The following is a 20119-nucleotide window of genomic DNA, read 5'->3' on the forward strand; positions in this document are numbered from 1 at the left end:
TAAACTGTGTGAGTATGTGCGTCTTCGGGGTGGGGGGGCTCTTCATCTTAACCCCTTTTCTTCCCCCTGACAGAGTGGCTGCCTTCCCCTCCTATCTTCTGTTCAATGCGATTATTAAATCTCATCAATCAAGTTCACGTTGTTATTCAGTTTAAAAGAAAAAAACAACTACATTTTCTACTTAAACAACAGAAAATACGCGTCACTGGGTGTCCTTGTAGATTCCCATTATTACGGGGGAGCTCGCTTCTGTTTTCACACACGAAAGAAAAACATTAGGAACTAAATTCAAGCCAGATCTGGGGCACAGCGGCGTGTTCCGCGTACACCTGCACGCCAGCAGACAGCGCTTTCTGTTTGAGCTGATACAACCCCGTGCGTAAAAATCTTTGGTACCTTGGTGCGTCAGGTGCAGCTCATTTCCTTAATGCAAATGCCCCACTCGCTGCGTGCTCTCACACTCTTCCACCTCCACAACAGTATCCTGCCCCGAGGAGCGACCGGCTGCCGCCTCTGCTCCTTTAAGGCAATGAGGAATTAAAGCGTCTGCAGGGGCAGGGGAGAGGGTTATTCTGTGTAATGCTCAGAGAGTCAGTGTGGTGCGATTAGAGAGCGGCAGCGGAGAAGATGCGCTTGCTCGCCTCTTGCTGGACGCACAGAGGCGATGAAGATGATCTGACTTTGGAGTCTGAGCAAAAAACCTGCTTTTCATTCTTCTGCCACCGCCCTCTCTCTTCTCTTTGCTTCTTTTCTCTTTTAGTTGTTTTAATTTTGTAACATTTTATTTATTCATTTATTTTTACCTTCAAGGATGATCCGTCTTCCAGTGTTTTATTCAGGAAACCTGAAACCGGACATTTTTCTTTTAAAGATTTAGTTTAACCATTTTTTCTAAATTTTAATTTTTGTTTGTTTCTTTCTTGTTTTCGGATTTAATTTCTTTTCCCAGGATCCGCTCTAACCCGGCTCTGACTCAGCATCACACACACACCTGGGCTTCACCCCTTCAGCATCCTTTTGAATAACAGGGACAAGCAGCAAGACGCGGAGCACAGGAAGGAGAGTCTGAGCAGAGCTCTCCCCAAGAAAATCACAGAGGCGCATTTATGCTCCGAGACATCCCAGAAACCAAATCAGTGTAACAAAAAAGTACGAAGGAGATATTAAAAGTAGAGACTTGGACCGGTTTGCTTCAAGACAGTGGCAAATGTTTAACCTTAGCCCAAGCGCACAGAAGAGAAACCCAGGGAGGCACCGGTCAGAGGAAGAAGAGAAAGCATAGCTTGGGGGGATTGAACGGAGCAGGGCATGTGGATATTGGCTTTTATCTTTTCCCAGAGCATCTTGAATGGTAAGTTGCACCTGCTCATATTTTTATTATTATTTTTATTATTATTATTATTATTATTGCTCATCACATACTGCAGAAGGCAAATCACTGGTAGACAGCTAAGTGACTGAGGAGGGAGGATGGAGGTCACCTGTGACCCACATGAAATGGATTTTATATGCTTGTCAAAAGGCTGACACCCCTGATAGAGGGGGAGAGACGGGCGAGGCATGAATTGCGTTTTAAATCCCTCAAGCTCTCCTACAAACCATTAGACCCATATCTGGCCTTCAGATATACACCCTGAACCAGGAGAAATAAAACGGCTATACCATGTTGTTAGTGTGCCTGTAGTCAGTCTGTTTAATTGCAATAGTTGGATATTATGTCAAGTTTGAATAGTTTTTCATTTGAATCATATTAATAATATTTGTTTTTGTTTTATACCAAATGATACTTATTTTTTTCTGTCACAACCTTGTTCCACTGTGGCCCTTAGTAATAAGTGACGTCTTTGATATAATGGACATTTGGTTTAACCCTTTCCCCATCCCCCACAGAGAGCATATTTTTCAAGTTCAAATGGCCTAAATTGACACTAAAGCATAAAAAAAAAGGCCAGTTTATACAAAGATCTTTAAAGGCAGTCATTCGTATTTGCATTTTAACGTTTTGGGGTTTGTTTGTTTTTTAATTAAAAAAATTAAATTATATTTCTGGCTTGAGCAGGGTGTTCGCAGCACCTGCAAAACCAGTTTTGTTACAAATGTGAGCTCAGCTTTTTGTTTATTTACCTTAAAATGTAGTTAGCAGAGAGAAAGCGTGCACCATTAGTACAAAATGTTCATGCAACGAATGTAATGAACAGTACAGGTGTAATGTTTTTGGATGAAACACAGTCCTCAGGGGTCATTTTTGTATTTTATTTGTCTGCAAATGCAAAAGTACTTCACAAATTTACTCGTGAAAAGAGTGTGAAATGCATTTTTTCCATTCAAATGCTGGAATTGAGACGTTCAGACCTGGTCGTGCATCTTGTCGCTGTTTTTCGTGTACACAAGTGCAGTTGCTTGCATTTGTGCCATTGCACACATGCGAGACACCATGCAGGTATATTTGCACACTCTCACAGTGCGTATATATGCATATATATAAAATCAATGGTGGAAAATTGATACAGTTTATTGCATTCACTTATTGGCCAGAGTCCCTTCTACAGGGAGGGATTATGGCCGACTGGGTGTGTACGAAAACAGGGGAAGAAAAAGGGAGAGTTGAAGAAGGAGAAGGAAAGAAAATGGAAACATGTCTGGGAGACATCAGGGTGACAAGATGGGGATTGAAAAAAAAAAATCAGTGGTCGGTTGCTTTTGTATGGAAAAAAAAGAGATTTCACAAAAGAAAAATTAGGGAAGTGGGGATTTACAGGTATGAATACATTCAACCGCATCAAGGGGCTGTGATATATTATAGTATGCCCCCAAAATGGATTTTCCCCCCTCTGGCCGGAATGATAAAATAAAGCTTCGAAATGGATTTTTGTTTCTGTGCCAACGCGTTTTCGGTGCTGAGGCAACCCTCCGTCGGTGCCGTTTATTGACATTGACTCCATATAAAATGGTATCTCCCTCAGCCCAGCTTGTGCTGAAACTCATAAAGGAACAATAAGGAATCCTCATTAATCATAATCATCTGACTCTGACATTAGATCAACTGCCATGCAAGATTGTGTCCGTTTATTGCTTAAGGGATTATTGAGGAGGCCTGAGGCAACTGATAGGGATTAAGCAATAGACAGCCTTGAGTGCAGACGTTACACTTTTTGTGCTTGTTATTTGCACTGCAATCATTACACACCCACACACACATACATACATACATATATATATATATATATATATATATATATATATATATATATATATATATATATATATATATATATATATATATATATATGTATGTGTGTGTGTATATATATATATATATATATATATATATATATATATATATATATATATATATATATATATGTGTGTATATATATATATATATATATATATGTGTATGTATATATATATGTGTATATATATATATATGTGTATATATATATATATATATATATATATATATATATATATATGTGTGTATATATATATATATATATATATATATATATATATATATATATATATATATATATATATATATGTGTGTATATATATATATGTGTATATATATATATATATATATATATATATATATATATATGTGTGTATATATGTGTATGTATATATATATATATATATATATATATATATATATATATATATATATATATATATATATATATATATATATATATGTATATATGTGTGTATATATGTGTATATATATATATGTATATATGTGTGTATATATATATATATATATATATATATATATATATATATATATATATATATATATATATATATATATATATATATGTATGTGTGTGTGTATAAGTGAATTTTAAAGTATCTTTACCTTTTTCTATCATTTATATTTGATTTTCCCATTATGTACAGGACCCTGGCTATATATATATATGGTTGATTATCATGAAAATGAGGTGTTCATCGGCTGAGTAGTCATTGTCAGAATGAATGAATGACCTTGTAGATGGAAGCCAGCACGGAGATTGGATTCCAGACAGTTCTTGCTGTTTCAGAGTTAGGCCTATCATGTGCACACTGGCCTGTCTCTATGGTAACCTCCTTAATGGGTGTTAGGGGCTGCGTCCTAAAACGTTCACCCATTCACTCTTCACCGTATGGGGGGAAAGAAAGCCATATGATGTGGTGTTGTGCAAAGAAAATACCATGCAGTTCAGAATTCCCGTTCATAACATTGGATAACCGGATGATTTCATTCACTAGGTTGGGCTTAATAATTCTTCACAAACTGGAAACCTTTTTAAAAAATAAAAAAATGGCACACCTGTGGAAATATTAGACTATTCCTGATGGGAACTGTGAGTTTGTCTGCAAACCGTGCTGACCTGGAAGCTCCCGACCCAAAGCTAATCACATCTCGTTACATCGTTGTGTCCACAGGTGTTATAAGCAACCATATTATAACCGAGCACCTCACAGCGCTTCTGGGTTCTCTGTGTTCTTTGCGTACATTCACTGGATATCAGCCTAATGAACTCAATTAAAGAAAGGGAAACGGATTCGCAACCACACAATGCTCAAAAATGTCACATTTTAATTGCTTTCCTTATCTTTGCAATTGATTGTTTATTATCAAAAGGAAGCAAAAGACAACCCCGGTCCTTATTACTCTTTTTATGAAAATTAAAATGTTAAATCTGACATATTCACCAGCCAAGAGGCACAATTACTTTTTGTATTCCGTTTAAGACTTTATGCTCTTGCTATTTCCTGCACCTATCAAAGTAGCATCTATAAATTCAGTCATCAGTACAGGAGAGGAACCATTAAATATCTCTGCCTGAAAGTTGCCTCTGGGCAAAACTACAGCAAGCTAAACCGGCCTATTCAAATTCTCGTTGCAAAGATATAATGAGACAAGGCTTCTCACAGAGTCCCCACCAAGACTGCGATGATTTGTAGACATGCACGCGGCTTAACCCGACGCTCGTGACTTAAAAAGGACTTATCTCGTATTTCTTCAATAAACGAACTATTATGTAGAGGTCAGGAAATCATGCAATCAAATTTTGATCTCAATTAGCTGTGACCTTTCGCGGACTACACACACACACACACACACACACACACACACACACACACACACACACACACACACCAAAATAAGGAAGCTCTTCCAGAGCATCCATCCCAGTGTAGCTTACAGTACAGTAAATAGCTGCCAACATCAGTTAGCCTGCCAATTTTACATGACCCCACATTATTAGCAACCTGCAACACTAGATGGAAATGCTGCGGAGACTGGGGTGGATGGATAGATTGAACTTGGCTGCAAATAGAAGGTGGGACGAGTGTTTGTGTGGTAATAAATCTACATGAAGGCGATAAAGCCAGTGCAGTGATGAGAGCCTCCTTTTGTCGGAGATGCCTCTGTAAAAATGTCTAAAGATCAGCGGCCTCCCAGCGGCCGGGTCTGTAAAGCAAATGGAGAGAAACCTGACCACCCTTATTGTTGCACTCACGACTAGTAGTCTGTTTACTAATTACCAATTAGGATTTGGTTGCACAAGCAGTATCATAGCTCTTGAAATCAAATTACCCCATGAAAGCACCCAGCGTACAGTCAAGTGATAGATCATCTTGTGCAGTCTCACTCTGATCTGAATATCTAATGGGCTAAATTAAGTTTACAAACCCACTTAACTCTTCCTCACTTGTCTGAGTTGTGTGAAGGTTTGTTGGGTTACGTTTTGAACTCTGCGCGCGATTCCAGTTGAAAGAGGTGCTAATGTTGGGTAATGGATACCCTGATGTGCGATCATAATAGATATCCCCTAGTTCATACATCCCAGCTGTATAATGAGGGCTACTCTACTGTACCATACCTCCTCGAGCCTGTCTAGCTCCCTAATTAGGAGCAAGCTTTGGTGACTCGTGCATGTGCGCGCATGCTTATGTGTGTGTGCTGCATTTCACCCAATGTAAAATCTAATTACCGATCACACTGTGTCTGACAGGATTCCACTGAATCGGAGGTGTAATTGCGCAAGCCCGCGTGTAAATGTCTCTTGCATTAAAATGTTAACGATATCATTTAGCATCTGCGGGGAAGAGCAGAAAAGCCCTCAGCACCCAGATGTAGGTGTTTGATCATGTGTGCAAAGTGAGGCTGTAGTACATCTGGCGGGGGTTTCCCTCTCAGAGAGGGTTCTCAGTAGAGAGGATGTTTTTAATTCACTCAGCACCTGTCAAAGGGACATGTTATATTACTGGGCTACACTGCACAGGTACTGTAGTGGGGGAACTGGTGTAGAAGCTTTATTTGACAGTTTAAAAAAGACCAGTGAACCACTTCTGCTCTCCTCTGCAGAAGTGGTTTTCTGTTGATTTTAGTTTCAAAGTAGTTTGGAACACGCCCACTTATGACAAAAGACCCAGTGAGTGTCTCAATAACAGACCCGCAGACCTACAGACCGCTCTTCTTGATGCAAAACCTGAAACGTGAAGATCTACTGCAAGGTGCTAATTCTGATTTAATAAAACTTTTTCAAGGTCAAAAGTTTGTTTCCAAAATGATTGACCTGAGCTGTTCCTCTGATGTACTCATTTGTAATTCTGTCTATCCTGGTTAAGTCTAAACATCTTCAACTCTGCCACCTCCAGCTTGGCCTTTTGTCTTTTCGTTAGTGTCACTGTCTCCAAACCATACACCATAACAGGGGGTCTCGAGCCAGTGTACTCCCAGTTTCAGTTCCAAACCTGGATATATCTGCAGGGTTGCATCAGGAGAGGTATAAAGTGTAAAATCTTTCCCAAATCAAACATGTGGATCATCAAGAATGAAACAAGGTCCTATACGCAACTTATAACAGCATTCAATCAAAAATTTGTATATTAACTGGAGTTTGGTTAATCCCAGTTACAAACACGCCTACAAAACCTGTTACATAGTCAACTTTATCATTTTATTAGTACTCTGTATCGTACTGTACTGTACATTATCAGTCTGGATATGACAAGTTAACCAACTGTGACATGATCAGCACAGGCAGAAGATACTGAATGAATAAATATGTGTTGATACAACAGTACACTGTGGCCCGCTCTCTTTGCCCAAATAAGTTAAAAGCACTCAAACATTTGAGGAAGCTGATTGCCTTTTTTTAAATTATGTAACAGTGACGTCAGACCAACGATATTGTAAAATAGCTTGCCATATCATTACCTTTGAGCAGGTTTGTGTGCACTCGCAGTCAGCTGCTGTCTTCAGAGTGATTTTGGTGGGATAAAATGGCATATTACAGAGTCAGTCTGCTCTCAGTTTGACTGAATGGGGTTAAGCTGGCAAGTTTGTGAGATCTGTCTGAGATAATGTGGCGATTAATGATGAAAACTTGCAGATCTGTTGCAAGTCAGTTTCCGTCTGATTTGAAATTCAGAAATTCCTCCATAAATAGTGACATAGTTTCTGCAAGATGACAATTTAAGTGCAAAATGACACAGGCACTCAGCAACCTCACTTTTATAAAGGACTATAACCAGAATAAAATCAGTTAGCGACCAGATAAGTTAAGTAGAAAGCCAATTAGAAAGAGACGGGTCCTGACTCAGATTGCCAACACGTTGCAGTCAATCTGACAGAAGTTATCTGAAAACCTTCGTCAATCTGTCTGGGAGTGGTTGCAGTCACACTGCGATTGTTTGCAGACAGGTTGGCTCCCACCAGGTGACCTCTGCAATAACCTTACAATCCAAAATAGTTAGAAGGTTGTTGCACAATCAACCTCTGGGTGACAAGTTGGTTGCACACCTAATTGCAATTGGTCAAAAATGAAGGTGTGTAAAACAAAAAACAAATTTCAACACACTCACCAGGCAACTACATATATAAAAAAAAACATGTTATTTCATTTATTTCTTTTTCATAGTTGCAGTGAGGTTTCCAAATGTTAGTCAGGAACTGGTTTAGAAAAAAAATTCTCAAAAAGCTTCAAGTTATTGAAGTATAGTTTATTCAAAAATGAACAAAATGTGTCTCATCAAACCCAAAGTGTTAGTAGCACAATTTAATTAAACTACTCAATCTTCTCAATAACTTTTGTATCTTTTTTGGGTTTAAAGTGTTCTAAGTTAGCTTTGCTAACTTGCTTTAGTTTGTGATCTGCTTCCAATCAGATGTTTGCTTTAAATAGCAATTATTCTAAACATGAGATTATATTGTTACAAGGTTGCATGAGCCTTTGTGACAATATCCCCCCAAAACGAGTTCATTAGAAGTAAAACCTTGTTTCTCTATTTGCAGTTTTTATGTGCTGCTGTTTTGCCAGAAGAAACTTGGTTTTGTGAAATTCAATCCAGTTTTGATTCCCTTTTTCCAAACAGGACAGAGAAATGTTATTTAATACTTGTGTCAAATATAAAAACATGCATGACCTTTTCATAAAATATAGATTATATGTGCACGCACACCAGTAGTCCTTTTTGGGTCTCATTGGTGTGTGTGTGTGTCTGCAGGCTCACTTGTGGTGAGTATCCCACCACAGTTTTTGCCCATCGTGGAAGACAGGTGTTGAAGGTGCGACAAGTTTGCTATCCATCACCCCTAGAGACAAACAATCACACTGCACCTCATAAATACTGGCTGTTAATCCAGCCATCCACATACCAGGTCCAGGAATTGAACTCGACTCACTTGGTAGCCCAAGGCTGAATTGATTCGCGTGACTTTGTCCTTAGCATGATGCATGCCTGATGTATTGTGGCTCACCAACTGTCTGCCAGCCTGTCTCTTTCTTTCCAGTGATGCCTCTGAGCTTGGCTTTTCATGGACCCTCCTTGTATATTCAAATCTGCATCTCAGTCAGTTTATTCAAAAATGCATTTCCTGGAGATATTTCATCATCAAGTCTGTCCCAGTGTCTCATGCTCCGTTGTCCGAATATTAAAGTAGGCTACGGGATAACGGAGGAGGCAAAGCTGGATAGACAGAGTGACAGAAAGACAAATGGGTCCAGCTTGGTCTCTTGACATTGCTCCTTATTTTTAAACCTGGCACAGATGCTAAGATTTAAGACCAAGTTAGTGGCGGTTATTTTTAGCTGGCCATTTTTAAAGCGCTGTCATCTTGTTTGTAAGGTGTGTGAGAATATGCCTGTGTGTGTGTGTGTGTGTGTGTGTGTGTGTGTATGAGATGTGGAAGGTAGTGCTGTATTTCCTGGTGTTCATGTGAAGTATATATATAATGTGTCGGGAGGCTTTACGGAGTGTGTGTTCCTGTGTGCATGCAAACCAGTGCGTACGTGAGTTTAATTGGGAAGTGGGGTGGGTGGGCTAGTGTGTGACATGGAGTGGAGCCACAGGAGTCTGATTTATGTCCTTCTGGCCACTCATCGATCCCTCGGCCCGGTGTGAGACTGAGTGCATTGTCAATAATCTTAGCACTTTGTGGTATTCCTAGAATTCCCAGACCTCCTTTGCTCAGGCCAAGGTGTGATGCTGCAGTAAGCCATCTTGTCCAAGATCAAATAAGAGGACGCGGGGCCTGGCTTCAGTGCATTTGATTGTAGGGTAGTGTAGCAGTGAATATATCACTTTGCTGGGGCTGTGCTGTTGAAGAAGACTTCCCTCTATTGTTCGTGCAAGAGGAGGTAATTTGGGCAAAGCCCCACATGGGTCCCTAGAAGCTTGTAACATTTATATACTGTATGTGTTTTTAAGTGTCCCGCAGACATTTAGCAACACATAGACGGGGTCTATTATGTATTGCTCTGTGTCTCTATCTAGACCATCCATCCCCACAAGTGATTATGCTAATTAGTGTTTGATCAGATGATTAAATTAAAACTCGATTCATTCAAAGAACTAAATGCTCAGAATACGTTTGTGTCTGCTTGGCTGCTCGGCTTCGCACAGCACAATTCCCCTTGTGTCCTAGCCACTGGAGGAAAGGATGACCGGAAAGGAAAAGGGAAGAAACTGTACAAAACTGCCTCTCATTTTATTCAGGCAGGCGTACAGAGGGAAACGAGGACTGTAATAAAGCAAGCCAGGGGGGCTGAGGGAGAGTAGAGGAGGAACGGAGAGAAACAAGGAAAAGGAGAAAATAAAGATGTGTGTGTGTGTGAAATGTGTGAGTGTGCCGGGGGTGGGGGTGCTGAAAGGATCCCGGCTGTGGTCCCCTAAGTGTTGAATAAACATGCTTGATTTAGGGAAATGGCTGTGATAAATGTTTAATATGATAAGTCCATAAAGACGGTCAAATGAGTCTGGAGTATTAAAATGAGTACGGCACGCAGCAGCAATCACAGCAGCTTTGGAGGGGGAGTAGGTGGTGGCGGTTGGAGGGCCTGATAATGGCAGGCAGAGCTAACAGGATGAGAGCAGCCAGCTGCTGTGACATCCACATTAACACACTCTACCAGCTGCTGGTCACAGACATCTCTTGGACAAAACAGGGACAGGGGTATGTATCTTAAAAGGGTAACCGAGGCAATAATTGTATTATTACCTGTGCAGTATTGGTAGCAATAAAATTACAAGTGTAAAGCACTTCTCAAAATCGAGTTCAGGAGGGTCGCAAAAAAGCTAATAAGGACGCTGCAATCAGCTGGAAGAACAAGGCGGGCTTCAAATGATAGTGCAATTCAAACCAACGGCTCATTTAAAAACACAGAAAAAGGCTGACAGAACAGGAAGAAACCAAAAAAAGCATATGTGATACTGAGCATGGGCGTCGCGTTAGCAAACAAACATCCAAATGCTGATGGTGAAGATATCTGCAAATCGTGTTCGCTGGCAACAAGTTTAATTTGTTTTTCCTTTCAGTGTCAACTCCTGCAGAAGTTTGCTCATTGTAGCTGCTTCCTTCTGGCTATGTTTAGACACCCAGAACCTGCATTATTTCCTCAGAGCTAATATCGACAATCAGTTTTCTGTGGTCTGGATTTAACTATCTCTGTTGCACCTCCTCTGTACGTAAATCGAATTGGTTATGTGAGTTTGCTGATGCTTGTGTTGTGAAATCAGGTGTTTGCTTTGACTTCTAAGTAAACAGAAAAAGTTTCCTCTGCATATTTTGCACAGGTGTGCCATGGCTACCTAACAGATTTAGCTGGCACAGATAAAATAACAAAGCCTGAGGGCCAAAGGCTATCTGTGTCAGGTCAGCCTCTTCAGAAGCTTCTCATATACCCCTATGAAACCACCATGGAGCTCCCTAGGTACCATCCAGGTGGACAGCAGTTATGATAAATCCAACAGCAGCAACTTTTCTGAAGGCCCTTAGACTTAATGCTGGGTGACATAATAAGGTTGCTTGTCCAGTATGTGTGATATCTGCTTGTCTAACTGAGGTTGGGCCTCTGGTAGACTGAAAAAGCATCTGTTCAGTGAGAATGTTGCTGCTTAATCATGTTATCAAGAAAGGCAGTGTATGTTGACCATTAGATTATTTTGGAGGTGATTTGATTATATCCAGTGAAGGCTCAATCAAACCTGTTGAATACATACAGACAGTCTTAAAGGATAGAAGATTATGATGTCTATTTCTGACAAACCTGGGCCTGACTGTTCTATAAAGTCATCATTATAAATATAGAGCCATAGCAACGCAGACTCTTCGATGAAGCTGGACTTACTTCTTTAAAGGATGTATTTGCATATGTTTCTTAAGAGAATGGGTTACTGATTTAGCGATGTATTATTTGAATAAAAACTGTGGCAGAAAATATACAGTTATGGTAAAAAAAAAGCACATCCTCTTTAAATTCTAAATTTTTATGTATCAAACATAATAATCTTGGCCACAGCCGATCTTGCAATTAGGAAAATACAACCTCAGAACCTCAGACCTTACACTGCGTCATTATTTATTTAACAAAAATTAAGCCAAAATGTAGACAAAGTGTGTGAAAAACTAAGTACAACCTTGTGGCATCCACAAGAATTAAGAGGGTAAGTAGAAGCCAAGTCCTGCTAGTCAAATGGACTTGATTAACTGATCATCAGAGCATGGGAGGCCCTCTATGAGACAGAAGGTTTGGCAGTTTGATGGTCCGGAGCATTCAGGTGTGTGTTAACATGATGCCACAGAGGAAAGACATCAGTAACTATTTTAGATGATGCAACCGCTGCCGTCTATTAATCTGGGAAGGGCTATAAGGCCATTTCCAAACAGTCTGAAGTCCATCATTCTACAGTGAACATTCAAGACAGTTACCGGTCTTCTCAGGAGTCAATTTCCTAGCAAATTCACCACAAGGTCAGACTGAGCAATGAGAAGCTGAGAAACTGCAACAAATCCTTCAGTGCTACATGTCAGACTTTACAGTCCTCAGTTAGCATGTTAAATGTTAAAAGTTCATGACAGTACAATTAAAAAAAGAATGAACAGGTTTGGAAGGGTGAAGGCAGGAGAAGACACTGTCACTGAAAAGGACATGACGGCACAGCTAAGAAAGTTGCAACAAGCTCACAAGACCTGTGTAACAATGTCCTTTAGACAAATGAGACCATAGTGGAGATTTCTGACTGTAATGCACAGTGTTGTGTTTATAGAAAAGCTCCACAGAGCTGCTGGAGATGACTGCGGCTTATTCTGCAGCCACAGGGCCTGGGCGCCTTGCAGCCTTTGAATTGATCACAAACTCCTTTGTATACCAAACTGTTCTCCAATATAAACCTTAATATTGACAGATGGTCTACTTTCTTTATACCATGACTCTAGGCAAGCAGAACAATGCTACCGGTATCTTATAAGTGAGCACATTACATGTGTGTAGTAGCACGAGTGAGAAGTTATTGTATTTAGATGAAAGGATGGAGTTATTATTCAAATTAGCAAGTTGGGTTAGCAAGCTACATCCATAAACATCACAAAAACAGATACCTGCTAACTGGTGCTAAGTGCCAGACTAACAAAGTAGAATAATTTCACTCACCAATACTGGAGTTAAAACTTTTTAAACTTCTACCAAAAATGCTCCAAAAAAGCAGCAACAGCTGTGCTGACTTGAATTAGCCTAGCTAATCCTAGCAGAGCGTTTTCTAGCTAGCTAAAATAGATGAACTACTATTAAAAATTAAACAAAAATTGATTCATTGATAAATTTTCTTTTATATTTAAAAAGGTAACATCGTTTTAAATGTAAAAGGCATCCAGCATGCCTGTGTTTGTGGTGAGTCTGCAGAGATAATAAATCAGTGATTAAATGAGACCCTCGCTAGATTATGTGCTGCTTTGATTGTTACTTGGTTCCTTCCATTTGATGTTTCCTTCACACAAATAAAAGCATTTACATTATTAATCGGTGTATAAATATAAAGTATCTTCGCTCCTCTCAATCAACTTTCACCTGGCAAACTTATTAAAATTAAAAGATAACAACTCAACCCCCACTGTGGAGTTCACGGGATAGTCCTCTGATTATTTTATGTAACATACAAAAAAATTATTGGTTTATACAGTAAATACATTACTAAATGCTTCTTTTTAGCAGTGCTGGATTACTTTATACAGCACACCATCAATGTTGCACCCTGTGGGAATAAATCACCCCTAAAATATATTTATAACAAACAATCCTGTGCCTGTTTGTCAAAAGGATTAGCATTAGCTTTCTATAAATACACAGGTTTTATTCATGTTAATTGGGTTGAGGAGAGGCAACAGCGCAGTGCTGCTCTCCTCAGGTCTTAGTAAAATTAGAAAATTATTTTAATTAATAGGTAAAACTGCAGGTGTTGAAATCTTAAATCATCTGTAATAAGTTTGGTCTAATTGGAGAAGCTGCTGCGGTTCAGTAGCAGCGTTTTCCAGGTTCACATAGTAAAATCCAACTCCTTGTAAATCTGCAGTGGATATATGCAACAATTTCAAAGCAGTGCTTTTTTGTTTACTTTATTACAGACCTTGGTTTCCCTCCACCTTCTAGTGCGCTTGTTATATTACATAGCAATATTAGATTTCTACTAGTGGAGGTTTTTATTCATCAGCAGCAGCAGCAGAGGGAGCTGCTATAGTTTGCTACGGTATAATCCCTCATCAGATTCACTTGCACTCATCATCATCAGCAGTAGCAGCAGCATAATTTAGACATCAACGTCTTTATTGCTTAGTTATACTAACTGAGAACCAGTCCAGGGTCTCTGGCTTTCCCTTGATGAGACAGCCAGCCACTCTGGCCCATTTAAGACATGAAAATAGACCAGGGAGGAGGAGGAGGCTCATCTGCTGTGGGGGCCTCGTTTTTAGAGTTGCCCGCCCCTCCTAGACATCAGAGGACTGATCTGTCGGTGTGGATCAGCAGCTTGCGTACAGCCAGCCCTTTCTGTCACAGCCCTGCTTAATATTCATGAGAGCAAATTGGAATACAGTCATTTAACTTCCATGCGTGGTGTATTGCCTCTGGGCAGATCAGATCAGTGGGAATGCTTACTCACAGTGGACTCCCTGGCCCTGGCTGGTTATCATCTCCCTGTATCAGAGCTCCTAGCTCTATACATAGCTCTACACATATTGCTTTCAAGTTCATAGACTGATATAAAGAAAAAATAACTTACTTTGGTGAAATATGATTTTCATCCATGGTAATCAGATTAAATGAAATGCAGTGTACCTGTACAGTGTATTTCAAATTTGGGTCACCCACAGGTCAAGGCCCTATTTTTAGCTGCTGGGAATAAAGCTTGATCACATGCTCGAGCGCTGCCTACATCACACTAATGCTACTATCCATAAATGCACAGAGCAGGAATTTGTTAAGGTTGAAAATTGCTTCCGCTGTTAGTGTTGAATGTGAGTGAGCCAGGTATGATCTCCACATCCCAGGCAGACATGCCCTGAGGGCACAGAGCACAGAGCTGCTTTAATTACCCAAGGTTCCTGCTGTCACATTGTCACTATGAGGTACCCGGTGCCACGCTACCATGCAGTGCAGAGTCCCCATGCTGCGGTGGCGTTGACAACTCAGACAATGGATCTGCTCGCTCAACAGATGCAACACAAGTGCCCCCTGAAATATGGGAAGCTGAATCAATCCCACTATCTCTCTGATTCTCTTTTTGCCCCTTCTTGTTTGCTTTCTGCTGTTCTCTCTTCTTCACATGTCACAGAGAGTTCATGACAAAAAAACTAGCAGCTGCATAAAAGATGGAATATGTTGGTGTGGGATGAGAAGTCCCATGTGGCACCGGGACCATTCATCTTAACTTGCAAGGACACATGAGAGAGGAAAACATCACACAAAAAGTGACTGTAGCATGTTTTGAGCATGTGTCAGGCTGAAAAATAATTAAGCGGCGAGTCAAGGACTTCAGGACCTGTGGAATCAACCATGTATACTAATCTTTATTTCCTTGCATTAACACTGATTCACTGTTTACGTGGCTCTGCTGTGGATGGTAACAGCCTGTCAGCCGATCAGTTATGCTGTGGAAAGGAGCACAGCTATGGCTCATAATAGGTGTTGTTTGCTGTATATACAGTAATTCTGTAGGAATGTTACAGCTTCTCTGAAACAGATCATCAGAAGGTCAAACACTCAATAAACAGATTTTTCTAATAGTTTTTCAGTTATAACATTAAACAGACAATAGATTACAACAGCTCTGCAAGAAATAACTGTATAGTTATGTTTAAATATCTGTGTGGCAGTCTAACAACAGACACACTACCAACCTTTGTCGTCCCATTAAAGCAGATGGCAATAAACAAAGAGCTAATTTTCCCATATCTTACCTTCCCAATAAAAACCTTTAAACTTTTACGTGATGTTTTTACGTGTATAATGCACATAAAAAACACTATAGAATGAGGACACAGTATAACACAATACAAAATGGTGCTCTAAGGAATATTTTTATATGGTCAATGGGTTTTTTTTAGTAATAAACTCTCCAAAAATGATCACCTGTCGCTACACACCACTGTTGTGTCTTGCATCTTATTGTTTTATGATGGATAACTTCTGTTCACTCTTCACGCCTCTTTAGTTTTACAAGAAAGCTCTTCTAAGGGGAAAAAATATGTATACATATTGTTTCATAACCAAACAAAAGATGGAGACAGCTGGCATCTAGCTGGTGAACTTAGTGTAGCATTTAGCACGAGTGGGTGGAGACCAAAGCAAAGCTAAAAGGAGAGCCTCTATTGGGCTTTTATGACTCAGAATCACAAACACATCTCCAGATGTAATAAAATGAATGATAATATTATTCCATGTAAGTCAACCGTTTTTGCGCCATGGACCGGTTTATGTCCAACAATATTTTCACTGGCCGGCCTTTAAGGGTTTGTGGATAAATACAAAAAAAGAAAACCAGCACTGCTACCAAAAAAAAAGATTTATTCATAACACTCGGGAAAAGACCCAGGGAAACCGAGTTAATGATAAAAATGATTAAAAAAAAAACCCTGATTAAAAACCGATAAAACCCCAGAAAACCATAAATTTTACACCCAAGCCTCAACTCTCGTGGCCTGGTACCAAACGACTCACGGACCATTACCGGTCCGTGGCCTGGGGGTTGGGGACCGCTGATGTAAGTAATAGTGTGATTTTATATGCATTTATTTATTTTTGGTGATATAGTCGCGTTTGATGTGTTTATATACGTTCTTATATATTCTTACATGCTTATAACGCAATCCAAACACAAACACTTCATACACATACACTTCAGCCCTGTAGAGATTTCTTTATAGCTTTGAAAGTCTTAAAAAATAGTAAATAATGATAGTTTTTAACATTATTGCTCCAATATCTGTCTCATTGCTTCCTAAACCAGTTGCATAAACAGTGGGAATTACAGAAGTGCAACGTGCAAACAAAATACAATTGAGCTAGCTATAGGAAACTGCAAGAATAGCACTCAAAACTATGACAGTAAGCACCAGATTAGTGAATAAAAAGCTTACATTTAAAAGAGGGTAAATATTAAAAAAGTTCTTGTGATAGTTAAGGTTTACATAAAACAGCTTTCCTCATTCCTCCTGTCCCTCTGAAGATCCCGAAAAAAAAAATCATAGTCAATTATAGATGCATATAATGCATTATTGAACAGTGTCATTTATTTCACCTTTTACAGTTGAGCTCATGAAAAATTATGCCAATTACTGATTTCCTCCAGGGCAATGTAGTAAGTGGTTGGACCCTGAGGCCATTTGTTGGGGCATGACTTGCTGCTCTTTGTGAGGTCGAGGGGAGTGATGTACATGCGTCATCACACCATTTTGCGGTCTGGCTCCTGAGTTTAGTCAATTAGGAAAACGAGCAGTGCAGCGATATGCGCACTTTCACCAGAGTCCATTTCTTTGTTAAATTAAATCAATCTCACTCAGCCAGTCTAAATTGAATAGCTCTCACCTACTTTTAAATGTGAAATAGGCGAATATCAAAACAGCCGTGGCATAAATCCTAATCCAATTTCTCTGATGCTCGCGAAGAATAGAAGCTTTTCAAGCAACCGCACACTTCTTTAATCTATCTTCTCTCGAGACATTTTCTATTGTAACATCTTCAAGAGTCAATTAACTTCACTTGAATAATTTGATTGGAAAACTTTGAAGTGTGCTAGCTGTTTGTAACTGGATTTTTTTTAAATAAAAAAAAAATATTATGTGTATTTTTTAATTTCGTTTAAATAAAATTGACAAACTTTCTTCACTTACTTCCCCAAATCCAATCAATTGAAGTTTACAAAATATGACGTTTTACTACATGCATACACACACACCTCATTCACAACACAAACTGTCTTTAGCATAATCAGCTGTGTATTTTGGATTTCACATGAGGGAAATTCTCTGCTGAATGAAAACGAATCAAAGCAGTATGTTTAAAATATCTTGACACGAGTGATTTTAAAGTGTCTTCTCCTTCTCACTAACCTTGAGCACCATCAGGTGAGGCTGAACCCCCCTAAAAAAAAAACTACTACCACCACCATCACCTCCGATCTGTATTATCAACAGAGCACTGAGAAGATTGATACTCCCAGTGCCAGCTGGAAAAAGAGAATGAATCAGAATTTAATATGACTTTGATGTATTATTTTCATCTTAGCCGGTGCCACAGACCCATCGAGAACCCGGCGCACAATCCCACAGCGTCTTAAAATATTTAAATTGGCTAAAACTTTTTGATGTTAGAGACTGTACAGGTATATGAAAGTTTCTCTGCTGGGAGCATATATAGTGCACATTGCAGAAATTTTATTTGGACCACCCACTCTTAAAAAGTCAGTCTTTCTATAAACGCATATGTGACATTTACACAATCTGCTTTATATATTGTTGAAGAAACTGTATATGCAATATATATTATAAGATATAAACTATATAATACACTATATTTAACAAATACCTATTTTTTCCACATATCTGAGAAACATAATGAGTTGTGTAAACATCTTATCATCCCTTTAAACAAATGAATCTGCAGAAAATATTTTGCATGTATGCATATGGGCATGTTCTAGGACAGGCAGATAACATATTGCAGACAGGCAGCAAGCAGAATCACGTATTGTATAAAAAAAGGGACGCAGACATTGATTGATTGGTACTTGCTACTTGTGGGCTGTACTACAGTCTGAGTCACAGCTGACATGTTAAAAACCATAATTACAGCATCAAAAATGTGTTTTCTATAAATATATTATTTTATTGTGTCTTACATTTTTCCTCACAAAGTGATTAGAGCCCCCTAAAAGCTATAATGCAAGCCATATAAGGCACTTTGCTCCTTTTTGGTAATAAAATTTAGGCTGCATTCTTGCCAACCAGGGAGACCAGGCAGGCATGGTGAGATATTGCAGTGATACCTGTGATATTACAGTCTCAGTAGAAAAAACAGCATTGTTTAATTTGACATAACAATTGATATGATTCTGACCAGTGTGTTTTAATACAGGAAGAATAAACAGCTACCATCCCATTTGTGGGTTTCTAGCTAGCTAAAAAAACAACAAAAAACAACTAACTTTGTTAGCCTAAACATTTTAATCTAGAAGTTTCAAGTACATCTAAAATGAGTGCACTTTTTTGACATAGTGTTAATATCAGTGTTAGCTCGTTTATTTTGTATTTTATTTTAAATTAGCATTAGCCTTTATAGCGCTAATTTAAGCTAACATAAAAGATAAGGTTATTTTCGCCATTTATTCATATTCCTGGGGAAAAAAAACTCTTTCACTTGCTGTCTATTTGCAGAAGCACAGTTTACCCCTTATAATATAATATTATTTAAATTATTTTGTAAGAAAAAAATACATTTATAAGAAAATACTGTAGTGGGGGGGGGGAGCAATATACAGAACACTGTTTTATCTAAGCTTAATGTAGCAAATATATAGCTTTATAATCTCACAGAAAAATATACTGTCTGTTTGTATTTTGATAAATAGTTATCCTGCCCTGAACTACAGTCAAAACATTTAAATGAAATGTCTGTATAGTTTTTTTTTAGTGTAGTGGTGTAGTGTACTTTATATAACATTGAAAATATAGGTCTCTGTCCAACTTTTCAATATATCTGCATATTCCTTTCTCAGGAGAAAGGCTCCAGCAGTGATCCTTACCTCCATAATAATTTTTGTGTGTTGAATTCCTAATCTTCAAATGAGTGTTTTGCATGTGTACATGTGCAGGTCAGTGGAGTGTCTCATTGCTAGTTCAGAGCTACTGGAGCAGAGAAAAGGATGGAAATGTCTGCAATTTGAAACCTTGTTAGGAATTTATGAAGTGCTAAAATGTTTTCTCCCCAGAGAGGGTCCAAGCCAGCTGCCAGTGCCACTGTAAGCCATTTACTGCAGAGCTTTGCCACCAGGCTGAGGCGACAAGGCATACACACACAAATGCTGTATTTTTGCCTGAAATACAAACAAACTGTCTTTTCACAGAACCTCAGATCGTAGACTTCTGCTGCCTTGGCTTCTTCACTCTGAAATCAAACAGCTGTAGATTTATATGCAGCTAATTGAGCCAACATTGACATTTATTACCCTCCTATCCTCTTGAGAATGCTCCTGCACTAACTACATTTAATGCCATTCTCTTTACAGTGATGCCAGTTTAAACCGAAGCATGAACATAATCACGGCCGTGGACCTTATTTCATAATTGATGGGAGTT

The 20119-nt window shown here is 38.9% G+C and overlaps 1 protein-coding gene across 2 annotated transcripts in view; it reads left to right on the forward strand.

Moving 5' to 3' along the window:
- Positions 1–442: 442 nt before the first annotated feature.
- dscamb (Down syndrome cell adhesion molecule b) overlaps positions 443–20119 on the forward strand; it is a 131072-nt gene continuing 111395 nt past the window's right edge. For both annotated transcript variants that reach the window (XM_085380084.1, XM_085380085.1), the window contains exon 1: positions 443–1351. In XM_085380084.1, coding sequence (XP_085236210.1) covers positions 1309–1351 — 43 coding nt within the window. In that variant the 5' untranslated portion in view covers positions 443–1308. The remainder of the gene's footprint in view (positions 1352–20119) is intronic.

Source organism: Rhamphochromis longiceps, linkage group LG14, assembly GCF_057381845.1.
Source record: "Rhamphochromis longiceps isolate RC_006_pf linkage group LG14, R_longiceps_female_GT1.1, whole genome shotgun sequence".
Lineage (NCBI taxonomy): Eukaryota > Metazoa > Chordata > Actinopteri > Cichliformes > Cichlidae > Rhamphochromis > Rhamphochromis longiceps.